This window comes from Rattus norvegicus, chromosome 5 (assembly GCF_036323735.1).
Source record: "Rattus norvegicus strain BN/NHsdMcwi chromosome 5, GRCr8, whole genome shotgun sequence".
Taxonomy (NCBI): domain Eukaryota; kingdom Metazoa; phylum Chordata; class Mammalia; order Rodentia; family Muridae; genus Rattus; species Rattus norvegicus.
This window is the reverse complement of record NC_086023.1, coordinates 14515864-14533304: the sequence shown is the minus strand read 5'-3', so window position 1 is coordinate 14533304 and position 17441 is coordinate 14515864. Positions and strand designations below refer to the sequence as shown.

General features: G+C 44.4%; 1 protein-coding gene across 1 annotated transcript; it reads left to right on the top strand.

Moving 5' to 3' along the window:
* The first annotated feature begins 15368 nt into the window (after nucleotides 1-15368).
* On the top strand, nucleotides 15369-17002 carry Rrs1 (ribosome biogenesis regulator 1 homolog). The gene has a single exon (NM_001079699.1). The coding sequence runs from the start codon at nucleotides 15458-15460 to the stop codon at nucleotides 16553-16555; it is 1098 nt and encodes a 365-aa protein (NP_001073167.1). The 5' UTR covers nucleotides 15369-15457; the 3' UTR covers nucleotides 16556-17002.
* Nucleotides 17003-17441: the final 439 nt, after the last annotated feature.

Here is a 17441-nt window from a genome sequence, read left to right as displayed (position 1 = left end):
GGAACACAGTGAGGAAATACTGGATCAAAGCAAGGCCAAAAATCAGCTGGGCAAACTCCAAATTCTGCATGTCCATATATGATGGCAATGTGCTCTTTAGATTTCTAACTCCTTTCAGCTTTATTGACTAAACACACTTGTTTCTGATACCCGATAGCAGCTCTCCTTGGTAGGGATTATATGACTCTCGCATCTCTGACATTTTGGGGTCTCCAAGGCAATCCAGGCTTCACTTTCAGAGCTTCACATGATGGCCTCTCTAGACCTCCATGTAGCGATCACCTGGCCTCAGTGGCTTTCCTTAGTCGTGAAAGGAGATTCCATAACCCCTGTCTTGTATCCTTGACTCTAAAGCCAGAACTGTGTGGTGAAGCTGCCAAGTTCTGCTGCTTGCTGGGCCCCCATCGATTCAAATATATTTTCACCACCTTTCTGCTTGTGATGGTTTCCTTTACAACCTAAGCTTGGCTGTCCTGGAACTCACTCCGTAAACTTGCTGGACTCAAACTCAGATATTCGCCACCCTTCTAAGTGCTGGGATTAAAGGCATGCACCACCACAACTGGCCCTAAGCTTTTAATTCCTTTTCACCAAAAGGAAGCTTAGGTGGTTGGGGTCATGCTCTGAGGTCATTAACCTTTTATTCCTTTATCAGCAGGCTTTCCTTTACCCTGTTTACACTTCCTTCTGGATGCTTCCTTTCTTCTCAAACTGTACATTGAGCAAGCTCAGCTTGCTCCTTTTCAATATAGATCTGCATAAGACTGGTCACTAAAGACCCTGTGAAACGGTTAACCCTGGGTTGTTTTCAAATCTCCTCTACCAATACAATCAATCTAAAACTCTTCAATTTAGCCTCAGGCCGACTTCAGACAAAGCAGCCACACTCTGAGACAAAATGTCACAAAAACAGTCTGTAGGCCACTTCTCCTCTAAAGCCACTTGAGTCACACCTCCACAATTCAAATCACTCTCAGTACCATTGTTTTTCTCTGTGCCTACCAGTATGTCCCATTATGGACCACTTAAAGCATTCAACTGCTTTCCAAACCCAAAGTCCCAAAATCAAAGTTCCTCCAAACAAAGGCATAGTCAGGCCTATCACAGAAATACTCCAGTTTCTGGCACCACACTGGGTGTGTGTGTGTGTGTGTGTGTGTGTGTGTGTGTGTGTGTGTGTGTGCATGTTTACTCTAAAAAGCCTTGTTTCCCTCCTTAGTTTCAATCCTGAGGGTCAATCCATCTGGGGATCCAATGACACTTTTACAGGGGTCACCTAAGACCATCAGAAAACACAGGTATTTGTATTATGAGTTACAACAATAAGAAAATTACTGTTATGGTGTATCAGCAAAATACTTGTATGTTGGGGAGTTGGGAGTCACCACAACATACGAAAATGTATTAAAGGGTTATAGCATTAGTAAGGTAGAGAACCACAGCTTCAGAGCATGCTGAGTTTAATTTTCGACTTGTTAAAATAAATGCGCTTTCTAGATGTGAACTATCTCTATTGCTGGTTTGAAAGCAGGGAAAACTTTGCTCTTTTAATGAACAATTCCTTTAGCTGATGGTGTGTTCATTGTCAGACAGTGATGTCGCTAAAAAGCTTTAAGTTGTCAGAAATTAATTGCAAAAGACAGGACAGTGCTCTCGGATGAAAGGCTCCTCTCTTGGAGTTGTGGTGATTTCAGAGCAGAATGTTACAATAATAAACTAACAGGATCCGAGACAAAATCTAGTTACTCATCATAAGTGCTCACAACGACATAGAAATTTTAGTTTAAAAGGAGATTAATTCCAGGAAAACACAGGGAAGTGTAAAACATCAAAGTATAAATGCAGGAAGCATAAATGTTGTAGCAGAGAACACATAGGTCTAAATACATACAACCATGTATGTACATGGACGCACATACATATTCAAAGTCTGAAACTGGTGAAATTAAATTGAACATATAAAAGTTTTAATTTAAAAAAAAAGCAAGAGTTTCCTCCTTCCTGGCAATGGTCAAAGAGACACCTTGTTAGTAACGTTATCATATCAGTCAGGGGCAGAGAGATGGCAGTCCTTTGTTCATCCTGGCTTGAGTCCTGGCTTGGTGGCTGTCTTAGTCAGGGTTTCTATTCCTGCACAAACATCATGACCAAGAAGCAAGCTGAGGAGGAAAGGGTTTATCCAACTCACACTTACACGTTGCTATTCAGCACTAAATTCAAGACTGCAACTCAAGCAGGTCAGGAAGCAGGAGCTGATGCAGAGGCCATGGAGGGATGTTACTTACTGGCTTGCTTCCCCTGGCTTGCTCAGCTTGCTCTCTTATAGAACCCAGGACACCCAGTCCAGGGACCGCACCACCCACAATGGACTGGGTCGTCCCATCTTGACCACTAGTTGAGAAAATGCCTTACACCTGGGTCTCATGAAGGCATTTCCACAACTGAGGCTCCTTTTCTGTGATAACCCCCAGCTTGTGCCAAGTTGACACACAAAACTAACCAGTACAGTGGCCAAAGCTGTTTTATGCCTGGGACACATAAAAAGCAAAGCAAAGCAAATCCAGGCAGCGCAGTACAAGAGGAGGAAGACAGAGAGCTGCACTCAGCCATGCCACGCGGTGCAGACCTGCCCTCCACTCTCCACCCTCCACCGTAGACACACAGACCCCTGAGCCCACCCTGCCCCCATGTGGCACAGTGCGGGAGAAGACAGACATGTCACCTACAGACCTGTTCTCCAGTGCACAGTACGAGAGAGCCATAGACACTGCAAAAGGATGTCATCCAGGGTCCCACCAGTCACGAGACCACACTGCAGCGGAAGCCACCACAACATATGAGTGTGTGGTAGACAGATAGGAGAGGAAGAGAAGTGGGGCAGCTTGAGCATTATGGAGAGAGATGGAACTGGAGACTCCAAGGTGGAAAGGAGTAACCGGTTGTGAGTGGCCAGCCCTACCCCCTGGGGCCGTGGTGAGGTCCCAGCCCAAGCAGCCGCCCGCTTAGGGCCATTATCTGGGTCTGGGGCTACACAGCGGCAGAGGTCAGTGTCGATATCCACGGATTATATTACCACTAGAGAACATGGAGATATTACTGGTTGCTGCAGCCGCCCGGGACCACGTGGATGTCCAGAGGCCGGGTAGAGCTGGCCCGGCCCCTAACTACCTGCTGGACAGTTGGCCCAACCTCTCACTGGCAACATTACTTAGGAGAACAGGACCTGTGCCTCACCCACAGAGCAGAGAGGCCCTGGTGGTGTGGTTGATGTTCTTACCGGACCATAAACTCCTTGAAAAGGCCTGTGTTTTGTTTGTTCATTTAGTAGACATTTACCGAGCATTAGTAAATACTTTTGCACTATTCTAGAATATTTTAGGCACTACAACTACTGCAGTGATCATAACTAAGTCCCCATGTTTTAAGTTTACTTTAGAAAGATGAGAGCAAATGAAACAGCCAAATGTTACGAGCATAATAGAACAGTTAACATGATGGAGGTGAGTGGCTTCTAAGATGCTTAGCTAGCACAAGGGAGCCAGTTTTTCAAGCAGAGTGCCATGAACCAGGATCTTACACAGCGCTGGGCTTAAGAAATAACTTCTGTGTTTAACATTTGTGTTTGTGGACACACGTGGTAGTCAGAGGACAACATGTGGAAGTCAACTCTCTGCTCAACTCTATACAGGTTTCAGGAATCGAAGTGGGGCCAGCAGGCTTGATGGCCACCACCTTCAGCAGCTGAGCCATTTCAAGAATACAGGCAAAGAAGTAGCCCATTTTTAAAATGTCTGAAATATTCAGGGAAGTTCCTCTGCCCTTCCTTTCCATATCAGACATGCACCTTATCTCGCAAAAATTAGATGAGCTTTCTAAGACTTCACAGGTCAGGTCACCTCACATAGAAAAATCTATTCATGACCCAGGAGTGCGTTCAGAGAAGAAAGTGCCTTATTAAAAAAATAATATTGGAGCACTTAAAGAATTCAGGATTGTACCAAGAAGAAAAGATCAGAAAGACGAGTCGAGGGCCTACCTAGTCAAACTCTTCATTTTCCAAATGAATAAGCTAGAGTCGAGCAGCTCTCTGCTCCCAGACCCGGTGAGAGAGAGGCCCAACCGCCTGGTCAGGTGGGCACTCCTGAGGCTGCAGAGCGGAAGAGACCACCAACACTGCTCACCCCTGCCCACATCCCTGGCCCAAGAGGAAACTGTATAAGGCCTCTGGGCTCCCGTGGGGGAGGGCCCAGGAGCGGCAGGACCCCTGCCACAGACACCCCCGGAACCTGAAAGAAACAGACCTGATAAACACTTCTCTGCACCCAAATCCCGTGGGAGGGAGAGCTAAACCTTCAGAGAGGCAGACAAGCCTGGGAAACCAGGAGAGACTGCTCCCTGCACACACATCTCGGACGCCAGAGGAAAAAGCCAAAGGCCATCTGGAACCCTGGTGCACTGAAGCTCCCGGAAGGGGCGGCACAGGTCTTCCTGGTTGCTGCCGCTGCAGAGAGCCCCTGGGCAGCACCCCACGAGCGAACTTGAGCCTCGGGACCACAGGTAAGACCAAATTTTCTGCTGCAAGAAAGCTGCCTGGTGAACTCAAGACACAGGCCCACAGGAACAGCTGAAGACCTGTAGAGAGGAAAAACTACACGCCCGAAAGCAGAACACTCTGTCCCCATAACTGGCTGAAAGAGAGGAAAACAGGTCTACAGCACTCCTGACACACAGGCTTATAGGACAGTCTAGCCACTGTCAGAAATAGCAGAACAAAGTAACACTAGAGATAATCTGATGGCGAGAGGCAAGCACAGGAACCCAAGCAACAGAAACCAAGACTACATGGCATCATCGGAGCCCAATTCTCCCACCAAAACAAACATGGAATATCCAAACACACCAGAAAAGCAAGATCTAGTTTCAAAATCATATTTGATCATGATGCTGGAGGACTTCAAGAAAGACATGAACACACTTAGGGAAACACAGGAAAACATTAATAAACAAGTAGAAGCCTACAGAGAGGAATCGCAAAAATCCCTGAAAGAATTCCAGGAAAACACAATCAAACAGTTGAAGGAATTAAAAATGGAAATAGAAGCAATCAAGAAAGAACACATGGAAACAACCCTGGATATAGAAAACCAAAAGAAGAGACAAGGAGCTGTAGATACAAGCTTCACCAACAGAATACAAGAGATGGAAGAGAGAATCTCAGGAGCAGAAGATTCCATAGAAATCATTGACTCAACTGTCAAAGATAATGTAAAGCGGAAAAAGCTACTGGTCCAAAACATACAGGAAATCCAGGACTCAATGAGAAGATCAAACCTAAGGATAATAGGTATAGAAGAGAGTGAAGACTCCCAGCTCAAAGGACCAGTAAATATCTTCAACAAAATCATAGAAGAAAACTTCCCTAACCTAAAAAAAGAGATACCCATAGACATACAAGAAGCCTACAGAACTCCAAATAGATTGGACCAGAAAAGAAACACCTCCCGTCACATAATTGTCAAAACACCAAACGCACAAAATAAAGAAAGAATATTAAAAGCAGTAAGGGAAAAAGGTCAAGTAACATATAAAGGGAGACCTATCAGAATCACACCAGACTTCTCGCCAGAAACTATGAAGGCCAGAAGATCCTGGACTGATGTCATACAGACCCTAAGAGAACACAAATGCCAGCCCAGGTTACTGTATCCAGCAAAACTCTCAATTAACATTGATGGAGAAACCAAGATATTCCATGACAAAACCAAATTTACACAATATCTTTCTACAAATCCAGCACTACAAAGGATAATAAATGGTAAAGCCCAACATAAGGAGGTAAGCTATACCCTAGAAGAAGCAAGAAACTAATCGTCTTGGCAACAAAACAAAGAGAATGAAAGCACACAAACATAACCTCACATCCAAATATGAATATAAAGGGAAACAATAATCACTATTCCTTAATATCTCTCAATATCAATGGCCTCAACTCCCCAATAAAAAGACATAGATTAACAAACTGGATACACAACGAGGACCCTGCATTCTGCTGCCTACAGGAAACACACCTCAGAGACAAAGACAGACACTACCTCAGAGTGAAAGGCTGGAAAACAACTTTCCAAGCAAATGGTCAGAAGAAGCAAGCTGGAGTAGCCATTCTAATATCAAATAAAATCAATTTCCAACTAAAAGTCATCAAAAAAGATAAGGAAGGACACTTCATATTCATCAAAGGAAAAATCCACCAAGATGAACTCTCAATCCTAAATATCTATGCCCCAAATACAAGGGCACCTACATACGTAAAAGAAACCTTACTAAAGCTCAAAACACACATTGCACCTCACACAATAATAGTGGGAGATTTCAACACCCCACTCTCATCAATGGACAGATCATGGAAACAGAAATTAAACAGTGATGTCGACAGACTAAGAGAAGTCATGAGCCAAATGGACTTAACGGATATTTATAGAACATTCTATCCTAAAGCAAAAGGATATACCTTCTTCTCAGCTCCTCATGGTACTTTCTCCAAAATTGACCATATAATTGGTCAAAAAACGGGCCTCAACAGGTACAGAAAGATAGAAATAATCCCATGCGTGCTATCGGACCACCACGGCCTAAAACTGGTCTTCAATAACAATAAGGGAAGAATGCCCACATATACGTGGAAATTGAACAATGCTCTACTCAATGATAACCTGGTCAAGGAAGAAATAAGGAAAGAAATTAAAAACTTTTTAGAATTTAATGAAAATGAAGATACAACATACCCAAACTTATGGGACACAATGAAAGCTGTGCTAAGAGGAAAACTCATAGCGCTGAGTGCCTGCAGAAAGAAACAGGAAAGAGCATATGTCAGCAGCTTGACAGCACACCTAAAAGCTCTAGAACAAAAAGAAGCAAATACACCCAGGAGGAGTAGAAGGTAGGAAATAATCAAACTCAGAGCTGAAATCAACCAAGTAGAAACAAAAAGGACCATAGAAAGAATCAACAGAACCAAAAGTTGGTTCTTTGAGAAAATCAACAAGATAGATAAACCCTTATCCAGACTAACGAGAGGACACAGAGAGTGCGTCCAAATTAACAAAATCAGAAATGAAAAGGGAGACATAACTACAGATTCAGAGGAAATTCAAAAAATCATCAGATCTTACTATAAAAACCTATATTCAACAAAATTTGAAAATCTTCAGGAAATGGACAATTTCCTAGACAGATACCAGGTATCGAAGTTAAATCAGGAACAGATAAACCAGTTAAACAACCCCATAACTCCTAAGGAAATAGAAGCAGTCATTAAAGGTCTCCCAACCAAAAAGAGCCCAGGTCCAGACGGGTTTAGTGCAGAATTCTATCAAACCTTCATAGAAGACCTCATACCAATATTATCCAAACTATTCCACAAAATTGAAACAGATGGAGCCCTACCGAATTCCTTCTACGAAGCCACAATTACTCTTATACCTAAACCACACAAAGACACAACAAAGAAAGAGAACTTCAGACCAATTTCCCTTATGAATATCGACGCAAAAATACTCAATAAAATTCTGGCAAACCGAATTCAAGAGCACATCAAAACAATCATCCACCATGATCAAGTAGGCTTCATCCCAGGCATGCAGGGATGGTTTAATATACGGAAAACCATCAACGTGATCCATTATATAAACAAACTGAAAGAACAGAACCACATGATCATTTCATTAGATGCTGAGAAAGCATTTGACAAAATTCAACACCCCTTCATGATAAAAGTCCTGGAAAGAATAGGAATTCAAGGCCCATACCTAAACATAGTAAAAGCCATATACAGCAAACCAGTTGCTAACATTAAACTAAATGGAGAGAAACTTGAAGCAATCCCACTAAAATCAGGGACTAGACAAGGCTGACCACTCTCTCCCTACTTATTCAATATAGTTCTTGAAGTTCTAGCCAGAGCAATCAGACAACAAAAGGAGATCAAAGGGATACAGATCGGAAAAGAAGAGGTCAAAATATCACTATTTGCAGATGACATGATAGTATATTTAAGTGATCCCAAAAGTTCCACCAGAGAACTACTAAAGCTGATAAACAACTTCAGCAAAGTGGCTGGGTATAAAATTAACTCAAATAAATCAGTTGCCTTCCTCTATACAAAAGAGAAACAAGCCGAGAAAGAAATTAGGGAAACGACACCCTTCATAATAGACCCAAATAATATAAAGTACCTCGGTGTGACTTTAACCAAGCAAGTAAAAGATCTGTACAATAAGAACTTCAAGACACTGAGGAAAGAAATTGAAGAAGACCTCAGAAGATGGAAAGATCTCCCATGCTCATGGATTGGCAGGATTAATATAGTAAAAATGGCCATTTTACCAAAAGCGATCTACAGAATCAATGCAATCCCCATCAAAATACCAATCCAATTCTTCAAAGAGTTAGACAGAACAATTTGCAAATTTATCTGGAATAACAAAAAACCCAGGATAGCTAAAGCTATCCTCAACAATAAAAGGACTTCAGGGGGAATCACTATCCCTGAACTCAAGCAGTATTACAGAGCAATAGTGATAAAAACTGCATGGTATTGGTACAGAGACAGACAGATAGACCAATGGAATAGAATTGAAGACCCAGAAATGAACCCACACACCTATGGTCACTTGATTTTTGACAAAGGAGCCAAAACCATCCAATGGAAAAAAGATAGCATTTTCAGCAAGTGGTTCTGGTTCAACTGGAGGGCAACATGTAGAAGAATGCAGATCGATCCATGCTTATCACCCTGTACAAAGCTTAAGTCCAAGTGGATCAAGGACCTCCACATCAAACCAGACACACTCAAACTAATAGAAGAAAAACTAGGGAAGCATCTGGAACACATGGGCACTGGAAAAAATTTCCTGAACAAAACACCAATGGCTTATGCTCTAAGATCAAGAATCGACAAATGGGATCTCATAAAACTGCAAAGCTTCTGTAAGGCAAAGGACACTGTGGTTAGGACAAAACGGCAACCAACAGATTGGGAAAAGATCTTTACCAATCCTACAACAGATAGAGGCCTTATATCCAAAATATACAAAGAACTCAAGAAGTTAGGCCGCAGGGAGACAAATAACCCTATTAAAAAATGGGGTTCAGGGCTGGAGAGATGGCTCAGCGGTTAAGAGCACCGACTGCTCTTCCAAAGGTCCTGAGTTCAAATCCCAGCAACCACATGGTGGCTCACAACCATCTGTAATGGGATCTGATGCCCTCTTCTGGTGTGTCTGAAGACAGCTGCAGTGTACTCATATATAATAAATAAATAAATAAAATTTTAAAAAAAAGATTTATGGGGGAACTGGGAGGAGTGGAGGGAGGGGAAACTGCAGTTGGAATGTAATGTATGAAAGAAGAATAAATAATTTTAAAAAAATGGGGTTCAGAGCTAAACAAAGAATTCACAGCTGAGGAATGCCGAATGGCTGAGAAACACCTAAAGAAATGTTCAACATCTTTAGTCATAAGGGAAATGCAAATCAAAACAACCCTGAGATTTCACCTCACACCAGTGCGATTGGCTAAGATCAAAAACTCAGGTGACAGCAGATGCTGGCGAGGATGTGGAGAAAGAGGAACACTCCTCCATTGTTGGTGGGATTGCAGACTGGTAAAACCATTCTGGAAATCAGTCTGGAGGTTCCTCAGAAAATTGGACATTGAACTGCCTGAGGATCCAGCTATACCTCTCTTGGGCATATACCCAAAAGATGCCTCAACATATAAAAGAGACACGTGCTCCACTATGTTCATCGCAGCCTTATTTATAATAGCCAGAAAATGGAAAGAACCCAGATGCCCTTCAACAGAGGAATGGATACAGAAAATGTGGTACATCTACACAATGGAATATTACTCAGCTATCAAAAACAACGAGTTTATGAAATTCGTAGGCAAATGGTTGGAACTGGAAAATATCATCCTGAGTGAGCAACCCAATCACAGAAAGACATACATGGTATGCACTCATTGATAAGTGGCTATTAGCCCAAATGCTTGAATTACCCTAGATCCCTAGAACAAACGAAACTCAAGACGGATGATCAAAATGGGAATGCTTCACTCCTTCTTTAAATGAGGAAAAAGAATACCCTTGGCAGGGAAGGGAGAGGCAAAGATTAAAACAGAGACTGAAGGAACACCCATTCAGAGCCTGCCCCACATGTGGCCCATACATATACAGCCACCGAATTAGACAAGATAGATGAAGCAAAGAAGTGCAGACCGACAGGAGCCGGATGTAGATCGCTCCTGAGAGACACAGCCAGAATACAGCAAATACAGAGGCGAATGCCAGCAGCAAACCACTGAACTGAGAATAGGTCCCCTATTGAAGGAATCAGAGAAAGAACTGGAAGAGCTTGAAGGGGCTCGAGACCCCAAAAGTACAACAATGCCAAGCAACCAGAGCTTCCAGGGACTAAGCCACTACCTAAAGACTATACATGGACTGACCCTGGACTCTGACCCCATAGGTAGCAATGAATATCCTAGTAAGAGCACCAGTGGAAGGGGAAGCCCTGGGTCCTGCTAAGACTGAACCCCCAGTGAACTAGTCTATGGGGGGAGGGCGGCAATGGGGGGAGGGTTGGGAGGGGAACACCCATAAGGAAGGGGAGGGGGGAGGGGGATGTTTGCCCGGAAACCGGGAAAGGGAATAACACTCGAAATGTATATAAGAAATACTCAAGTTAATAAAAAAAAAATAATAATAAGCTAGAGTCTGGGACAAACTGTGCTCCCTAGAAACCCAAAGGAAGAAAACCAGGAGCACCCCTAAATTCGCATACTGTAAATAAGGAGACAAAAGGGGTAAAATCTGAAAAATGCCAGTGATACAATTTATACATCTTCTGCTACACCAGAGTCTCCCAGGGCTGGAGAGGCTGAGGATGCTCAGATGCTAAAAGAATACAGTGACACCTTCTGGCCACTAAAGGATACAGTGACACCTACTGGCCACTAAAGGATACAGTGACAACTACTGGCCACTAAAGGATACAGTGACATTTACTGGCCACTAGGAGGTTCTTGTCCTTGGCAAGTGAAAACCCCAGAAATGAAAAGTGTAGTCTACAACCACTCTATTTATTTTCACTTTTCTAGGTATCCTACAAAACAATGGGTTAATCTTTAGAAACAAACCAGTCAGCAGGAGCCATAAGCTCCATGTGTTTTTAATGTTGCTGGCACAGGAAATTTAGAAGAAAAATTTGCTTGGCTGGAACTTTGTCAGGATTAATATATACTCACATAGTATATTATACTGTTAAACAATATTAATATAATGACAACTGAACATTGTTTTCCTTTAGACGGTTACTGATGACTTAATTACTGGGTCTTAAGTGAATCTACTCTTTAAAAAATTAAAGAGTTGCAGAGTTGGGGATTTAGCAAGGCCCTGGGTCGGTCCCCAGCTCCAAAAATAAGAAAAAAAAGAGTTGCTTTAATCTTTAATCTCAACATTCAAGAAGCAAAGGCAGGCAGACCTCTTTGAATCCAAGGCCAGTCTAGTCTACATGGTGAATTTAATCTAGCCAGGGCTACACGAGATCCCTGTGTTCTCTCTCTCTCCTCTCTCTCTCTCTCTCTCTCTCTCTCTCTCTCTCTCTCTCTCTCACTTGAAGGTTATCTCTCTCACATACACACACAATTGAAGACTTTCTCACACACACATACACAATTGTAGGTTATCACACACACATATGCACACACTCAAGTGAGCACACAATTAAAGGCTATTTGTTTCATTTCAGACAGCTATGTATCCAAAAGTGGTCTCTTGCATGCAGACTGCAAGCATACACTGATATAACCAGTTAGGATTTCTTGCCCATTGAGATCTTGCTCTCATAAATTTAAATTTAATTAAAAATAATTACTCAATAAGTAGACCTAAACTTTCTAGTTAGATACACTGAATACAAATACTTCTAAACTTCCAAAACAGCTTTCCTTTATACATGAATCTTTCATCTATAAATTAATCTTCTTCTAAAGTAACATCTCAAAGTTAGCACAAATCTCATTTTCTTGGATGTTTTATGAGTAAAAACGCATCATCTTACAGGTGGTGATAAGATTATGGCAAGTGCAGAATGCTTCATTGATCAATTTTTAGAAAACAAAGCCTTTCCAAACAGCAAAACAAGTAGACTCAGTGTGGTGGTTTGTATCTGCTTGGCCCAGGGGGTGGTACTAGTAGGAAGTGTGGCCTTGTTGGAGTAGGTGTGTCACTGAGGGTATGGGCTTTAAGACCCTCATCCCAGCTGCCTGGAAGTCAGATGACGATATAGAACTCTCAGCTCCTCCTGCACCATGCCTGCTTGGACACTGCCATGCTCCTGCTTTGATGATAATGGACTGGACCTCTGAACCTGAAAGCCAGCCCCAATTAAGTATTGTCCTTATAAGAATCCCCTTGGGGGGAAAAAAAGAGTTGCCTTGGTCATGGTGTCTGTTCACAGCAGTAAAACCCTAAGACACTCAGTTTCAGTGTTAAAACCCAAAGTTCCATGAAGATGAAAGTACAATGTTTGGTAGCTACTCTATCTTCTTCTCTACACAAAATTTAATAGCTATACCTGCTTTGTTTCTTTTTAAAATAATGGACTTTTAATAGGTTTCTAACTAAAACTGAAGGAAATGTGGTATGTGATTAAGAAGTTTTTCAAAAGGCTGGAGAGATAGATTAGTGGTAAGAGCATTTGCTCTGTAAGCATGAAGACCTGAACCCAAATACTCAGACCTGACTCAGAAAGCCCGAGTGTCTGTGTACTATGTATTCCTGTAATCTCGGGGCCAAGAAGAGACATTAGGAGAATCCCTGTGGTTTGACGGTCACCAGCCTGTATCCTGGTTCAGAGCGAGATGCTATCTCTGGGAAATAAGAAGGAGAGTCACGGAGCATGACACCTAGTGTCATCCTATGGAATGGCTCTCAATCTAGGAGTGACGACCCCACTGAGGGTCACATAACCCTTTCACAGAGGTCACCTAAGACCATCGGAAAACATAGATTACTTACATTATGACCCATAACGGAAGCAAATTCAAGTTATAAAGTAGCTGTTGGGGTCCAGAAGTCCCCTCACAAACCACACAAACACTGATCTCAGTCCGACAGGGATAGTTTATTGAGTATTCACCCCAGGTCTGAGCAAACAGGGCCAAAGACCAGACTCAGGACCCTAAGCGGGAATCCCACCGAGCTTTCAAGCCTGAAATCCATAAACACCAATCATGATTTAGAGACAGGGGATTTTTTTAGAAATATGTCTCTGTGGTACACTTACCTTGTTCCCACTGGTTGGGGTATTCAACGCTAGTGGGACACTTGCCTTGATAACGTTCATGTCTTAACTTGCCAGCCAGGATGTCAGTTACCCATGTGCATAACTCTTTCTGCCAAGTGGGATGTCAATTCTCAGGGAGGCCTCTGGAACTTTAAACTTTTTTCAATTCCTACCCAAAATGGAAGGCTTATTCCGAATAGCTATATATTGGTACAAACGTCTCTGTTATGTTGGGGTCCATCCCAGCGTCAGTTTATAAAGTCAAAAGTCAAAAATAAAAAAAAAATAATCTCATACACAGCTGCAGAAAGTGCTGCTGGCAGTTGGCTTAGTTTACGTTGGTTGACTATACAAAGCAGTTCTAACTGACTTCTATTTCGAGTGGTTTCCAAGAACATCAAAGCACAGAATATACAACCAACTCAGACATGAGAAAGTTTCCTAGTAACAATAGTAATAGCACATGAGAAAGGTTCTTTGTAACAATAATAATAGCATAAAATGCCTGCTTAGACAGGCAGCAGTTACCCAAACCTTAACAGTACCAATAAAAATCATTTTATGGTCGAGGGTTACCAGAACATCAGAAAATGTATTCAAAGGTCATCAGGAAGGTTGAGAACCACTGTCCTGTGGCTTACACACACACACACACACACACACACACCCCTTATGCATTTGTGTGAAATGTGTTAAAAACTCCTCATTGAAATACTTTCAACAGAAAATCACGAATCAGTAAAATTGAACCATGTGAAGGTGAGTTAAGTGGTTTAAGTGCCCCTAGCTAATATTTTATCAAATTAACTGGTGTTCTGGATTTCTTGAACAAAAATATTGAGAGTGAAAATAAAATGTTAACTGCAGATCTAAAATGTGGCTGAATCATCCTTAATAATTCCTACCATAATTCCCAGAAGGAGATGAAATTGAGCACCATTGAGAAAGCAAGGGCCAAGAAGGAGGCTCACTTGCTTGCTCCCATTTGCTCCCAATCCTGACATTTGCTCAGCATTTGCTCCCAATCCTGACAACCTCAGTTCAATTCGCAGAACTTTAAGAAATTTCTCCTCTGACCGCCATATATGTGTGACAGCACGACAAATAAGTTATTTAGTTTCATGTTTTAAAAAGTAAATCTAAGTTAATGTGATTTTTAAAGACTGATGAAATCCCTTTAAGTACTGGTTGCACTGATCAAAGTAACCATGTGTAGTGGGCTGGGCGAGGGCTGGGCGAGGGCTGGGCGAGGGCTGGGCGAGGGCTGGGCGAGGGCTGGGCGAGGGCTGGGCGAGGGCTGGGCGAGGGCTGGCCGAGGGCTGGCCGAGGGCTGGCCGAGGGCTGGCCGAGGGCTGGCCGAGGGCTGGCCGAGGGCTGGCCGAGGGCTGGCCGAGGGCTGGGGCTGCAGTGCCCTGCCCCCTGCCACCTGCCCTGCCCCCTGCGCCCTGCCCCCTACCCTGCCCTGCCCTCTGCCCTGTCCTGCCCCCTTCCCTGCTCCCTGCCCTGCCCCTGCCCCCTGCCTTGCCCCCTGCCCTGTGCCCTGTGCCCTGCGCCCTGCGCCCTGCCCAATTTTCTATTCCTGTGGATCTGTGTGGGATCTCTCTCCGCTCACACCTAGAGTACAGAAAACGGACTATATAACTCTGGGGAAATAATTTGTGTCGTCCATACACTTCTGTAATAGATTTACCCTCAAGTACTGTTGTGTAAACTCCATCTGGAAACTACAACGCCCGCCTGCAGTTCCAAGAGTTTGAGCAGCCCGCTTCCTACAGCGACCGCCCCTACCCCGCGGCATGCTGGGAAACGTAGTCCCAACCAGGCCTTGCGCTTGTTAGTCTTCATTCAGCCAACCTTCAGCGCCAGTCTAGCCAACATCCGGTTACGAGTCCAAGTCCCGCCTCTAAGCCCATCTGCTCTCCAATGCCGCCCTCTGCCGGTCCTTCCCTCACCGCCCAGTTGAGAGCAGGTTCCCGGAAGTGAGCTTTTCTCTTCCGGATTACGAGTCCGGACGTCCGCACGTGGTGGCTGGTTTTTGGGCTCTGCCATAGTAGCAAAGCATTCCGCTGCAGCCCCAAAGTGAGGGAACGGAGCCGGCGAGAGCCATGGAGGGGCAGAGTGTGGAGGAGCTGCTGGCCAAAGCGAAGCAGGAGGAGGCGGAGAAGCTGCAGCGCATCACGGTGCACAAGGAGCTGGAGCTGGAGTTCGACCTGGGCAACCTGCTGGCTTCGGACCGCAACCCCCCGACGGTGCTGCGCCAGGCCGGACCCTCGCCGGAGGCCGAGCTGCGGGCCCTGGCGCGGGACAACACGCAGCTTCTTGTCAACCAACTATGGCAGCTGCCAACCGAGCGCGTGGAGGAGGCGGTGGTAGCGCGCTTGCCTGAGCCCGCCACACGCCTGCCCCGCGAGAAGCCGCTGCCCCGGCCACGACCGCTCACCCGCTGGCAGCAGTTCGCGCGCCTTAAGGGCATCCGTCCCAAGAAGAAGACCAACCTCGTGTGGGACGAGGTGAGTGGCCAGTGGCGACGCCGTTGGGGCTACAAACGTGCCCGAGATGACACTAAGGAGTGGCTGATCGAGGTGCCTGGGAGCGCAGACCCCATGGAAGACCAGTTCGCCAAGAGGATTCGGGCTAAGAAAGAACGCGTGGCCAAGAACGAGCTGAACCGACTGCGGAACCTGGCCCGCGCGCACAAGATGCAGATGCCCAGCTCAGCCGGCCTGCACCCTACGGGACACCAGAGTAAGGAGGAGCTGGGCCGCGCCATGCAAGTGGCCAAGGTCTCCACCGCTTCTGTGGGACGCTTCCAGGAGCGCCTCCCCAAGGAGAAAGCGCCCCGGGGCTCCGGCAAGAAGAGGAAGTTTCAGCCCCTCTTTGGGGACTTTGCAGCCGAGAAAAAAAACCAACTGGAGCTACTTCGAGTCATGAACAGCAAGAAACCTCAGCTGGACGTGACGAGGGCCACCAACAAGCAGATGAGGGAAGAGGACCAAGAGGAGGCTGCCAAGAGGAGGAAAATGAGCCAGAAAGGCAAGAAAAAAGGGGGCCGGCAAGGACCTTCGGGCAGGAGAAAGGGCGGTCCACCGAGTCAGGGAGAGAAAAGGAAAGGAGTCTTGGGAGGCAAGAAGCATTCCAGGCCACCTGCCTTAGGTGGCAAGAAGAAAGGAGTGCCGCACCATGGAGGGAAGAGGAGAAAGTAGTGCTCTCCCCTCTGGACCTCTTCTGAAAAGCTAGAACCGTACTTGCTGTAGGCTGGTTCAGGAGGTGGCCGCTGTCCTCAATGAGCTTGACATTGAACGGGCAGGTTTGCCTCCCCTCGAGTCAGTGCTGGACTACGAATTAATGGAGACACTGACTGGTTGGTGTGTTTTGAGATTATGAGAATTACAGAAATACTGTGGTCAGAACCAGGAATAAGTTAATGCCTGCCTTTTTATCTTGACTTTGGATGCTGGGTAAAGGTTGATCAAATTTCTAGGTTATAGTAGACTGGTTTCAGCATTTTTGCATTATTTTGGTAATAAAGCTTGTATATTTATCAAAGCAGGAAGAAGGGGGAAATTTACAAGTTTGCCGGTAGAAGTTATATGTGAAGCCAGTGACATGGGTACCAATACGTGTGTGCTTGCAAAAAAAAAAAAAAAAAAGTTAAAATGGTTATAAATGACCCCTGGTATTAGGAAAACTCAAACATTCTTTTGGCACTAACTATAATTAAAGTATGGTGCTTCTTGATGTTGGTTCAGGTGGTGCATTTGGCCAATAATTTGGAACCACACTAAATGATGGTAATTAACCTTGTTACTCCAGAAAATGGTTGTCATTTTGTTTGTAGCTGATGGCTTTTGTTTAATTGGCTTGGGTTTTAGTTTTTAGCAAATGCTAGGCTGGAATTCTCTATGGAGCCAAGGCTGCCTGGAACTCACTCAGGCCAAGTGCTGAGATTATAAAGGAGAGGCTACACCCAGCAGATTCCATGGTTATTTCTGTCCTGGATGTTATTTTTTTAATCTTAATAAACTTATCTTTGCATAAGTATTAATACTTGAATACTTGCATTATTTTTGTAAATTATGAATTGGAAAT